This window comes from Parasteatoda tepidariorum, chromosome 4, assembly GCF_982258835.1.
Source record: "Parasteatoda tepidariorum strain Cologne lab strain chromosome 4, Ptep-v5.0, whole genome shotgun sequence".
In the NCBI taxonomy this organism is placed as follows: Eukaryota; Metazoa; Arthropoda; class Arachnida; order Araneae; family Theridiidae; genus Parasteatoda; species Parasteatoda tepidariorum.
The window spans coordinates 98,860,466-98,874,459 of record NC_141758.1 but is presented as its reverse complement, the minus strand read 5'-3'; the positions used below and the strand labels follow the sequence as shown (position 1 = coordinate 98,874,459).

Here is a 13,994-nt window from a genome sequence, read left to right as displayed (position 1 = left end):
AACAAAAGTTAATAGAATTTCTTTTGTTCTGAAAAGGATAACGAACTTTCGATCTGAATGATGGCGTCATACTGAGCTATGTGCATCGAAATTCTCAGTAAAGACAATTTCGAAACTTGGAAAAGCCAAACGAAAGCTTTACTGGTAAAGAGTAATTCCCGGAGAACTAATTTCTGCTGATATAATCTTAAGAAGAATTCGACAAGTGGATTGAGATGAGCGAGTAGGCGAAAATCGATCTCCCTCAGAACTCAAGTTAATCAACAACAAAAAAAATGAGAAACTTGAATTTGGAAAAAGCTAAAAGAAATTTCCCGATCTAAAGGACCCTCTAGAAAGGCATCGCTTTTGAAATCCTTGATTCTGGGAAATATGGTCCCCATAGTTTAGTCAGGAGAGCGCTTCAAAGTTTGGACCCTTTAATGTTAATTTTACTTTTTACGTATTTCGCCATATCTAAAGAACTTGTTAAGCGAATTGAAAAATTTTTGGAACACAATTATAAGAAATCGTTTACCCAAAGATAATTCCATGCAGATTTTGGATTTTAAATATAAACATCAATGACTTTATCCATCCACCATCAAATGTTGACAGATTTTTCAGTTTGTAGATGGAACAGCGATGAAAGCTTGACGATGCATGTCTGATGCGTGTAAAACTTGGTTGAATGTTATTATTTACTCTCGCTCTTGTTCTGTTATGTATTAACGTAAAATGTCCTTAAATAAAATGATTGTTTCGCTACATTTCGTGATTTGCTCTGTCCATATGTTAAGCTTGGCGAATATTTGAAGTTTAACCTCCAATGGCGGTTAGAATTGTTGGAGACCAGTTTGTCTGGTAACAATGTTGGTCATCATGCCGTTGGTCACGCAATTAAGAATCATTGACCCCCCCCCGTGTGACCGAAGCAACGTAAGTGTAGAAATGTTGCAATATATTCCGAATAGTTGGTCCTGTCACTCTTTCTTCATTCATAAAAAATTCAAGATGGGGCCGGGATAGCCTGGTCGGTAGGGCTCTGGGCCCATGTCCGAGAGTTCGTGGGTTTGAACTCCCCCGGCCGAAGACTCCCCGTGTAGTAAATGGTGACTGATGCACGTTAAACTGTCGAGTCGCAAAGTCCTCCATGTTCCCATAACAAATCAATACCTCTGGGGGAACTGGATTGGAGATCGATCGTTCTCTGATTCAGGTCAAAATTACGATCTGTGAATGAATGAATGGATGCATGAATGGGTTCACTCTATACGTATGGTGCGGCAGAAGTCGAATTCTTGGCCATAAATGGCGCCACTGGAAAACAAGAAACCCCTCTGCATAAACAGGCATACGAAGGCAAGCAAGCAATTCAAGATGTTTATTGAAAGTAACATGCAGGTGAAGGCAAGAAAAACAGTAGGTTGAATCAATTTTTTCAGATTTTGCTACCCATTGACAATGAGAAATCTTTGTTTTAGAAGCACAAAAATGTTTTGGGACAAATGTTTTTAAACCCGTGTTTACGAAGTGTGACTTTCTTTTTATTTTCCTATGTTTTTTAAAAAAGAGAAACAAAATTTCGGTAAAGATATTGACAGGATGTAGTTCAGACTTACTAATGGGTGCTAAAAAAAACATTGCGTTTATGGAAAAGAAACGGAACTTCGTGTATTGGTGGCAGTAACGAGGAGTCGTACTACAGTAACAAAACTATGCATGAAAACATATGTTTCATTAACTTGTTCGGTCCTTTTAGAAAGAAAAACAAGACTAAATTTTGAACTTCTGTGGAACCTTAAGAATTGAACATAATTTAAATGATTATAATGAACAACAAATCATAACCTTGAATAAAGAGTAAAATAAAATCTTAGAAACCTTAAATGTTGCTCAGGAAGACGCTGCGCCCCCTTCCGATTGAGTTTTCAAGATTTAAAAAATAAAAAAAATCTCATTTGTTTCAATTTTGCATAAGGTTTTTTTTAATTTCTAATTTTTTTGATTTTTTATAAAATAAACAAATACTTGCTATTTTTGTGTTGTCCTATTGTATTGTCCCAAATACCTGTTATTTTGTATTCTCATTTAATTGTTTATTACGGTCTTTTTTTTGTTGCTTTTTTGAAGAGGGTTAAAAAAAGTGAAAGTACGTATGCATACACGTATATAATGACGTATTTATATCAATTGCAATTAGATGTGAAAAAAATATAAAAAAAATTTTTGAATAAAGAAATATATGAATAAAAAATTGAGATTTTTAGCGACTGTTGTAAGAGTGCTACAAGCTTAGAAACAAGTGATTTGATAGTTACTGTCTGTCGCAGTTTCTATCCAGGTCTCGAAGTCTGAGGGCATAACTATCGTCCAGCCTGGTCAGTTCGGCGATCAAGTTCTCTTTGAGCTGGGGATCGGGACAGTAAAGCTCGTGAAATTCCGAAGGCACACCTTTCGCTACCATCTTGTCTTCGGCTATGTAGGGAGGAAGTGCTGCAAAAGAATTACCCTTTATATGGCATGTTTTCATTGATCATGTAAAAAATTATTATTAGACTGCAAATAATAGCGAGAGGTAGGTAAAAATAATAACTATCTTGTCTCTTTGGAATAGGGTAATTTCAGTAGCTTTATGCGTAGCACGTAAAATACCTCCGCACGGAAGTATATAATTTCAGTAGCTTTATACCAAGCACGTATAATACCTCCGCACGGAAGTATATAATTTCAGTAGCTTTATACCAAGCACGTAAAATACCTCCGCACGGAAGTATATAATTTCAGTAGCTTTATACCAAGCACGTGAAATACCTCCGCACGGAAGTATATAATTTCAGTAGCTTTATACCAAGCACGTGAAATACCTCCAAGGAATACATCTTATGCAGTCCCTGGCTAAATTATTAGACGCTTTATGTAGCATCTTTTTTTTCCATTTCGGACTCCATTCGTCCCCTGACTCAATTTTCTTCTTGGTGCGTCGTACGCTAGCTTCAAAAACCTTCAATCATCGAGATATTTCGCGGTTTGAAAGTATTTTCTCATTCACGAGGGCCTTTACTTCAGCTTTTTTTACATAGTGAAAGATCGCCTTTTTTTACCCATGATGAAAATGTTCCAATTGATTTTTTAAAAGCCGCACACAGAATAAACAAATAAGCTGCGAAACAAATAAACGCAGCTCATAAAGCCGCAGAAACACGCCCGCTGCTCACGCACGCGAGAACGAGGCTGAAACCGGTATGCACTTGTTTACATTCGTGTATCAATTGGTCTGTAATACGTTAAAAATAAATATAAATGGGAAGGACAAAAAAAAAATCTTCTGAATAAAAACGCATTACACGTATGTTTAAATATAAAAGTAGTGCATATAAACTCGTGCAAAACCTGTAATTATTAAAAAACTACAGTGCGTCTCTGCATCACTGGCTGCGGTCAGTGACCACTTAGATCAATATACGAAGGAACCGAGAGTGTGCGGTATCGGTCCTCGTTAAGCTGTTCTACCGTAAAGTGCTCGCTACCGAGTACCATCCCCTCTGCAGAGGATCAAAATTGTGATGGCATGTCTTCGGATCATCCTCAGGGATATTTCCCAGACCGTCGCCAATGGCCCATTGTGCAGCTCTAGTGTGACGTAAATAAACTACAACTACAAAACCATTTCCATATTTTCCTCACTATTTTCGTAAACATTAGTTTAGTTAAAAAGATTTTAGGGCCATTGTTTTCTGATGTATAAAAAGTAATAAAGTGAAGGGAATAAGTGTTACAGACCTTCTTTGACTTGCTGTTCAAGATCTCTTTGTTCTTTGAGAATGTCTTCAGTGATTTCTTTGTAGCCAGCCCAAAGTTCTTTCACTTCTCTCTGTATCTGGTAGTGCTGCATTTTAGCCGACTCAGAGAGAGGCCGAAGGCCTTCGTGTTGCCTAACCCATTCTTTCAAATCTTCCCTGCAAATACACATATAACTATCATTTCATCGATACTCTTGGAGATATCTTGAAAAAAATACACATTATATCACAGAAAAATGGTTTGTATATTTATCGTAATATTTTGCGAAATGGTATATATCGATACCAACCCTCTCTGCTAATCGTCTAGCCTGAGAGGCTGCGTAGGAGGCATCCCCTCGGCAGAGGATTATAATTGCATTGTCATGTCCTCATGTCTTCCTCAGGAATGTTTCCCAGACCGGGGACAACAGCCTATTATGCTCCCCTTGCTCCAAACTTTCGTGGTTGTGTTCTCCATATAACGCAGTAGCCGTGATGCCAAAGGTAATAAAACGTTCGCCTTTCAATGAGGTAAACCGGGTTCAAGTACCAGCAATGGCTAGTTGATACGAATTCCGCATCCGGCTTGCACCGATCACAATACTGACGTAAAATATCCTCAGTGGTAGATGAATCCATGGGTTAGAGTCCCTTTGCCGTGATGTTAACCGTAGGACAATTTCGAGGTCTCACCATGTAACGCAAATGTGGGTTAGTTCCATTAAAAAGCCCCCCCCCCCACAAAGGCAAATTTCTACTAATGCTTGATCCAGGAGTTCCCTTCTCTCTTGAATTGGGTTCAAAATTACAAAGCTACGAATTCGAAAATTAGTAGTCGTAAACCCAAAAAATTGGGTCGGCAGTCCAACGATGGTTATAAAATAAAATTAAAAATATAACGAAAATGTGGGTTAGTTCCATCAAAAAGTTCTCCACAAAGGAATCAGGAGCTCCCTTGTCTTTTGGATGGATCAAAATTACAAGGATACAGAGTTAAACATGGATAGTCTGAATAGGGTCGGCTTTTATAAAATAAAATAAAATAGCCTAACATAAAAAAAGTTCTTCTAAGAGAGATTAAAACTGCATTAATTACCTTATGTACCAAAGAGGATCCACAACATTTTCTCGGAAGAAAGCTTTTTCCTCTTCAATTTCCAGAATAAAGTTAATGTTATCGGCCAGAAGAAGTTGACCGTCTGACCCTAACTGTCCGTAAATGGTTAAATGATTGTAAATCTCCCTTTGTAGCCTATCTTCCATGTACTGCAGGTGCATGTACTCTTGCTCCCAAATCACTTTGTGCTGATAGAGAAGAGCTAGTTCCTTCTTCGAATGTGTCACCGTCTTATAATGATCAGCCCGTTCCAGAATACGATTCGTTTGCTTTCTTGCGGCTTGCAAGGGCTTCAACGCTCTCGTGGGCGATACGTCACCTTTCATCCGGTTAACACCTGGATTATACCACACTCATATTAACAATTCAAATAAACTAATTCTATACACTATTCAGAACATAAATAAGGCGATTGTTGCTATGATGCAATTAATATAAGCAGACTACGATCAGAATAATAATTTATTTAGTATTCCTTAAACTGATTATATTTGCACACTCATATTAACAATTCAAATAGATTAATTCTATACACTATCCAGCACATAATTAAGACGATTATTCTTATTGATATAAGCAGACTAGGATCAGAATAATAATTTTTTTAGTATTCCTTAAACTGAGTATATTAGTACACTTATATTAACAACTCAAATAAACTAATTCTATACACTATTCAGTACATAAATAAGACGATTGTTGTTATGATGCATTGATATGAGCAGACTAGGACCAGAATAATAATTTTTTTAGTATTCCTTAAACTGATTACATTAGCACACTCATATTTACAATTCAAATAGATTAATTCTATACACTATCCAGCACATAAATAAGACGATTATTCTTATTGATATAAGCAGACTAGGATCATAATAATATTTTTTTTTACTGATGAACAATATTATACAAAAACTGTTTACTATTCACTGCTAGTTGATGACTCATTTTTCGTACGAATAAAAAAAAAGTCAATAAATCAATACCATGCACCAAACTGAAAGGCATATACCGACACAATTAATAAAGCTGATATAATTTAAAATATTTTTTTTCATTTATTGTTCTTATTTCCCTTCCCAATGGCTTTCCATTGTTAAAATAAGTTTTTCGTAGTTAATCCTATCAGAATAGAAATTAACTGTATTCAGCATCACTTGACATGATGTTACTCCTCTCATGATATTCAAAGTTAACCACTATCAAGTAATTTTCACTCATACATATTCCTTTCGAAGGACCGAGAGACACTCATTTTCTAAGTATTGATATTAAAACTGTCCAACATTGGTGCAGTTTCATTAATTACCAAAGATATCAATATAATGCTTTATACATGTATTAGGTACCTATGTTACATTACATAACCCTATGAAATTTAAGTTTCGTGCGGAATACATTTATCAGTGGTAGCAAGCTAAAGTCGAAATTTTAAAAACAAATAAAATTCTTCGCTATTTTTAATGATTGTTTTTCCTATTTATTTCAACAAAACTGTTTCTCAGTCTCTTTGCATCTTCGAGCATTATTTTGATTTTCTCCTTAAGTGCCATTTGCCTCATTAACACCCATAAGTCTTTTTTTTAGTTATAATTAATTAGTTGTTTCAGCTGGAGTTTACTATCTCATGATATTCACACCCTCTGAAATGTTTGGTTAATATATAATAATTTGAATAATGAATAATTTGGTTATATTATTATTATTTTTTAACATTTCCAATGAGCTGCACTATCGGTCTTGCCGATGAGCAGACCTAGTGCGTTCTCCAGAGGTGGTATCCACTCTTTCAGGACCACCACAATGGGTGAGAAACCGTTGGTCATGTAAATTTGGACGTCTAGTTTCTGCCACACTAGATGGCAGCACCGAGACTCTATTTGGATACTAAAGTGCACTAGGAATTTAATTTTGCCGGAAATGCCAAGAGCCAATAAAGCACTCCAGGGGTCTTTTACATGCAGCATAATCATACGACATGGCAGCTGAGGATTTTCTGCATCCTAAAAATCCGTTGTCTGGGCCGGCTTGGCCCAGACATATTCTAATATATTATATAACGGTCAATGTGAATAGTCGGTTATTATTAATAATAACCAATGAATTTTCGTCAATGTCATTCTTTCGCGCTTTTATTTCTCACTCTGACCAAAAGAAGTGATTTTTATTAGTTTTGACCGGTTGGTATTAATAATAACCACTTTATAATATCACTAATAATTTCACTTTAACCGCAACATATATATTTATTCCTGTTTATAGATCGAATATAGTATCTCACGTGACATGGAATGATTCAAAAAAAAACTTTTTAATTTTTTTCCTTCCTTTACCTCACATTCGGGTAACTATTCTGGATATTTGTATTGTAATTAAAACTATGTTACTTTTAACAGAATGTAAAAACACGATGAAAAAAAAATAATTAGAAGAAAACATTATCCTGATGTATGAATAAGTTATAGTGAAAGTAGCTTATCAGTGAAATAAAAAATTATTTCGTAAATTGCAGTACTATACGTTTTCTCCCATTTAAGTGTTTTTTTGAATGGAGAAGAATTTAAGTTACCTGTAAATCTCAGCATCTTTCTCTTTTTTGGAGATCCCTTGATTGGATCTATTGTCTTCACCGGAGAGCCCACTGAACATACAAACATTATATATATAGCACAATAAAGACAAAAAGGATGAAAAGAGAAAAATTAAGAAAATTAAGAAGTCTTATTTGATGCGCATAAGCTGTAAGTGTATAGAACTCATAAAATAAGTTAGCAATGTAGAGAAAACATGGAAACATTAAAGAGGGTTACTTAACGTGTTCTATTTTGTTTCAATTTTTTTAGTGCTCCTCACACTATTGTATTGACATATTTTGCTTTGGCTAATTTTGTTAATTTTGCTTTGGTTAATTTTCATCTGAATTTGAATAAATTCTTCACCATTTGATACTTGAACGAAACTATAACTTAAAAAACCACCCCTTAATATTGTTTTCAGGAGACGAACGAGCTTATAATGCCATTTTATATTTTCAAAAGAATACGGAATAGATTTTTGTTTTTATTTGTCTTGTTCGAACACATTATAAACACACTTTATTATTTTATTTTAAAATTAAAGTTGGAGACATTTTTTCTATTCACCAATAATCTAACGACTAAGAATTTTGTAAAATACCGTGCAAACACGCGCAGTCATAACAAGTTGATCTATGGTGTTAAAGCACGGTGGAAATTCATTGCACAAGCCTATACGGAGAGGCTCTAAATATCTCTTTTAGTAATATTTGCTTCTAACCGATTTTTTTTCTTCTTTCTCAACCTAAACAAATCAATATTTGGTATATTTGTTTACGTATATATGGGTGATTCTCACGAAACATGACAATTCGGACCAAAAAATTTCTTCAAATTTAAAGTCCTAAAAATAATCAAAAAATTTTTTTTGTATACTTCTTTAGCTACACTTATTAATATCTTATAGACAGCAGTGTAGTTTATTGACATTTGCTCCAGAAAAAAATAAAATAGAAATTCACCAAATCTTGAATGCCAGGAAAATGACATATTACCTTAAAAGTTTAAAAAACAGTCATTTTAAGTTAATAGTAAGTAACTCAACTTAAGCCTTTATGTTAGATGGACCATAAATAGCTTAAATTAATTCTTTTTATCCACTGTAGAAAGAAACATAAAAATTTTTGTTGCTGATATGTGCAGAATAAAATTGTGTATAATAACCAATCATGAAATAAATAAATAACTTTGATTACATCCAAGCATATTACAATCATACATAAACTTGGTATTAGGTTAATATTTGCTTTCCCCCTTTACAGTATTAGCAGTTAAATAGAATTTCTGGTAGCACTTCAATGTCCTGGTATTCATTAGCCAGGATAATGACAAATTCGCCATTTTATAGCATATAACTTTAATTTAATATTTTGGCCGAAGACGTTTATATTCTGCAGAAAACAACAGTATTTCTAAAAATAACTCAGATAAATCTATGTAGTTTTTGTTATTAATGATTTCAAAAAGCCAGGAAAATGACAGCATAAAAACCTACTCACCTTGAAGAATTTTTTGAAATAGATTTTGAGCCAGAAAATTGGTTCTTTATTCATGCAACAAGACATGTTCAGATAGGAGGATATCTAATCTATCTATTAACATAAGATATTGATTCCTGGGGCTATCTATTTTGGTTATAAATCACTAAATAAAAGTAGCCATAAAAATGACAGATTTTCATGGGACAAACAAATTATCGACAGAAAAAATTATTTTAAACGAAGTTTTAGTAAACAATACCCTCTGCGTATATTCTAGAAATGCTTACATAAGATAAGATAAAAAAAATTAGATTTTGAAAAATGTATGGAAAGTTTTGAAGCTAGTTATTATTGGAAATATTGTTTGGAACATACCAGGAAAATGACATTTTGATATTCAATTAAGTTTTTTAAGTATACAAAACAGTCAATGCTAGTGCAAAGTCATTATAAAATGCTAACAGCAATGCTATTTATTAATTTATTTTAAAAAAAAGTTCTTTTAGTATTATAGTATTAGATCTTGGAGCAAGGCACAGTGAATATCATGTTTCGTGAGAATCACCCATATATACTTCTATGTTTAGTAAAACTTTATTAATTTGATTCATTATTAATTATTTAAAAGCATAAAAATTAATTGTCCAAGTCAAAATTATTGATGGTCCCATCAAAACATTTTGATGGTTTATGTTGGTTTCAGTGCGATTCATGATGGTCTCACATCATTTGATGGACACCATCCTCCAACATTTTCCATTATGCGTTCATAGTTTTTGATATGCCAACAAACTTCCATCATTCCATGATATAAAATGCTACTTTAGTACTATAATGGTTAACCATCAAGGGAAGTTTGATTCTCATGGACCAACAATCCATGATGATCTATGATGGTTCCAACTATACATTTCCATGATGGTTTAATGGGAGTTCTTGTTGGTTCTCTGGAATATACCATCAAAACAATTTGTTTTTTTTTTAATGTTGGTCCATCATAAATCAATCCTAAATCTTACATTGGTATGATGATTATTCATGATCATTCCAACATTTTGTTTCTAAGAAACTATGATGGAAATTTCTGATGGTTGAACATTGAACAAATCATCAAAACAAGTTTCTATTATTATGTTGGGTCATCATAAATCAGTTCGAATTCCTACATTGGGGTGGTGATTTTTAATGTTGGTTACCATCAAAAATATATTAGTTCACGATGGAATTATTGATGGGTACCACCACGATTATGTTGGTTCATCAATAGAAAAACATCAAAAATTTAGACGTGGGTAAAGAATAAATTAAAATATTATGATTTACATATTCTCATGAATAATAGAATAAATTAGAAATTTTATGATTTACATATTTTCATGAATAATATAACTAGAATTTCATTTTCTTACCAATTTTTAAACAAATACTATTAGTGTTCTATACTAAATTCATAATTTCGAATTTCTTTAACGCAGAAAGAAATATTATTTTCAAATTTATACAGGTTTTGCTAATATTTTAGAATGTTTTTTAACAAGTTTGGCTATTTTTTTAATAAAGACTTTTATTTTCATTTAAAAATTAAAAGACATATTTCAAAAGAGATCTTCTAAACCGAGTTAACCATAGTAGGGCCTTAACTAACCCTATAATAAGGAAAACAATGCAAATAGAAAAAGGAGTCTTACTCGGGCTCTTTTTGTGTCCCGGTGATGAAGTACTGTTAATCGATGGAAGAACCTCAACACTTCTGCTCAAAGCAACTTCTGTCCTATAAAAGAAAGCAATCATTGTTAATAATTTTCATTCCCTGGGGAATAAACTTTCGATGTATTTTGAATCGAATGCAATCATTTCCAAATTTTATGTAAAAGCAGTACAAGTTTTGATATTTAACTGTTTACAAATTCGTTATTGTAATCTAAACAAATGAAGTGACCTCCACGGCTTGTATTTTCCCCCTCTTACTTTAAATTCAATAAAATCGAAGTAAAGTCGATAGTTTAGAAAAAACGAGAGTTTTTTTCTTTCTTTTCTTCTTTTTTTTTCATGTAAAACTATTTGACTACCCATTTTCGTTCGGAGAGTAGGGGGGGGGGGAAAGAAAATAATCAATAAATCAGAGCTGAACGAAATCATGCACAAAACTTTAAGTTATGTACCAAAATAAATAATACAGCTGAAATAATTCCCATTTTTTTAGTTGTTATTGTTTGTTGCTCTTCGGGTTGTGATACGTTATTAGTATAAGAAAAACACTTTTTTAGTAGTTCATTCCATCAAAATGAAGATTAACTGTAATCAGTATACGTTTGGCATAATGCCGTTGCTCGAGGCCAACTCACGATAGCCACAATTTACAACAATCAATTTATTTTCTCCGGCACTTGTCATTTTAGAGGGACCGTAAAAAACTATTTCTCTCCAGTACTTATAATAAAACTGTACAGCACTGATGCAGATTATATCGGCATAAAAATATACTAATAGGATACTTAATTTCTGTATTAGTGTATTTGGTAGTTATTAAGACTGCAGCAATTACTATAATACCAGTTGTGCCTATTACCAAAATTAATTAGGCATCATTTGCGATAATAATAGCATGGCGATTTTTTACGTTTCTCCCAAATGAATTAGTACCGTGACAACTCGAGCCTCGTATATGATTTAATACCTACAAAAAGGAAAATTAAATGCTTCTTCCCTAACCTCATGCCCTAGATTACTTAGTAAAGTAAGGTCACTCTTTTCCTTGCGACTTTTCTGTCGCTTTCGATTTTGATTGGTTGCCGCCGATCACATGGTTAAATAGTCGCCATTTTATTGACTGGTTTAAACCTTAGAGCAGTGTTTCCCAACCTTTTTTCTACCATGCCCCACCTAAGCCTTTCTAAAATTCTTATGCCCCCCTATGTAACATATACATAATTTTTAATATTAAAAAATCGAATTGTTCACAGAAACTTATGAAATTGTTAGCGAAACAAAGTAAGTAAATTTTCAGAACATATAATGAAAAACTAAAAATCAAATTCGAAATAATTTTAATAAAGATTTTTCTATAATAATTTAATATTTTAATTTAGTGAGATTCTTGCTCTTGATGCTTGCTGCACGTAGATTTTATCTTAGGTTCCAATTTGGTTAGCCTCAGTCTCAAGTCTCCCCGTTGTGTTATATCCAGACGATTTCTTTTTTTTACCAATAAAATCATTTACAGCACTAATTCACATTCAGCTAAATATGAAGATGGAATCGGTAACAATAGTTTTCTAGCACATTTGATTGAATTTGGGTATTTGTTTTCTGTTTCCTCACGACGCCATGCCATCACTCCTTTCATATTAAATAAAGTTTTAACTGACTCATCATTTTGGATTTCTGCAAGTTCTTCTTGATATATCAGACAAATCCACTAACATGGACTGCAACATCCATGTTGGAAAATAAATTTGCTTTAAATCAGAATATCTTTATTTTAAATCAACCGATAGAATTTTCAGATGATAGACAATAACAAGTAAAGCGGTATCATTTACTTTACATTTTTGGAGCCAATGACACTGTTCAAAGTTTTTGTTGTTAATATATTTCCGACGTAACTCAATAAGGGTAATGATGCCAAATATCTTCGCTTTTGCATCAACAAGAGTTTTATTTGTTCTTATTTAGTATATTCAGTTTTTCAAAGATATTGGCTAAATAACTCACAAATGCTTTACCATCGACTGTAAACAGATACTTCATTTCAGGTTTGTCGCTTAAAAAAATCCCTAAGTCACATAATATTTATTGACCGCAATAATTTAAGAATTTGCTTTTTTCTTTCGATTTTGTCACCGAAATCTCGCATTGTATTTCAATGGCCCAGAGCAAAAGGTTTAAACTCATGTCGAGTCCATTTTTAAATTGCCCCCCTTTACAATCGAATTGCCCCCCGGTGGGGCGTGGGCCCCACGTTGGGAAACACTGTCTTAGAGGAAAGATTTACATTACCCTAATACTTCCTCAATGGTTTAAACGGTGAAGTATCATTACACTCGATCTGTTATTTCTATTTCCATTTTTCTTTTTACTTTATTTGTTTCATACTTTTAAATTAATAATAGCAGGTTGTTGCGCATTTATGTCAAAATTAGGCTTTAAATAATGTGACTTACCTGTTGAAAATCGCAATAAAGAACAACGAAAAGTAAGGCTGCATAAAATTGGTAGAGATTAATGGACTCCAAACGATACTAAGTACGATATATTTCATATTAAGATAAGCTAAAAAAATAATTGTCTTGTTATATTTGTAACTGCTCCTTATTTTGTTTGCTTATATGGAATTTCGCCTTTTTAGTATTTAAGAAATGTCTATAATGAAAATTTTTATTTGCTTTGTTTTATTTTATAAAAGAATGATGCGTCTATTTCAATAGACTAAGGATTACGGCAAGTATTTTCTCCTTTAAAGATTTATTATAACATTATTCTCTCTCTCTCTCAACTCAGTGGCACGACAGCCCATAGAGGGCCAAGGTCTACTGTGCCCATCTCAGTTTTCTTGACCTTGGGAGCTGGGGTGCAGAAGCAGATGTTTCGGTTAGGTGGTCAGGAGGTTGGCGAGCGTTAGCGAGCAGGGGGCGCAGCCCACTAGTTTATTATAATACGTTTTATAGGTACTTTTCCATTTCGCCGGCGTAGGTGATCAATTCGCCTATGAAAAGTCACCAAGTGCAAATAATCAACTGTTTATATATGTTAACTTAGTATTTTAAAAATTAACCATCAATTTTGAAATATTTTTCGATTTTGTTATCTGAATCTAAAATGTTAATTAAGATGTCATTTTAAATTCAACTAATTATACTTAAAAGCTATTTTTTTTTCATAAAAAACCAAACAACAATTGGTATTGATTAAGAAGAAAAATATTTGAACTGTCGGGGGAAAAAAAGCTTTTTCTTCACTGATAGTAATGTTCATAATGATTTATATCCCCAAATTAAACCACTCTTTCTTTGAATCTCATAAAGAAACCGGATGCAAATAATTTCAGAGTTAGGAA

The 13,994-nt window shown here is 33.1% G+C and overlaps 1 protein-coding gene across 8 annotated transcripts in view; it reads right to left on the bottom strand.

Moving 5' to 3' along the window:
* Positions 1–13,994, bottom strand: part of LOC107449987 (coiled-coil domain-containing protein 148) — a 53,863-nt gene that overhangs the window by 25,278 nt on the left and 14,591 nt on the right. For all 8 annotated transcript variants that reach the window (XR_015433216.1, XR_015433215.1, XM_087161789.1 and 5 more), the window contains 5 exons: positions 10,627–10,709; positions 7,451–7,522; positions 4,861–5,218; positions 3,763–3,938; positions 2,301–2,475 (listed from right to left, as the gene is read on the bottom strand). Coding sequence is in view for 6 of the 8 variants with exons in the window: in XM_087161791.1 (XP_087017917.1) it covers positions 2,301–2,475; positions 3,763–3,938; positions 4,861–5,218; positions 7,451–7,522; positions 10,627–10,709 (864 nt within the window). In the remaining 2 variants the exon portion in view is untranslated. The remainder of the gene's footprint in view (positions 1–2,300; positions 2,476–3,762; positions 3,939–4,860; positions 5,219–7,450; positions 7,523–10,626; positions 10,710–13,994) is intronic.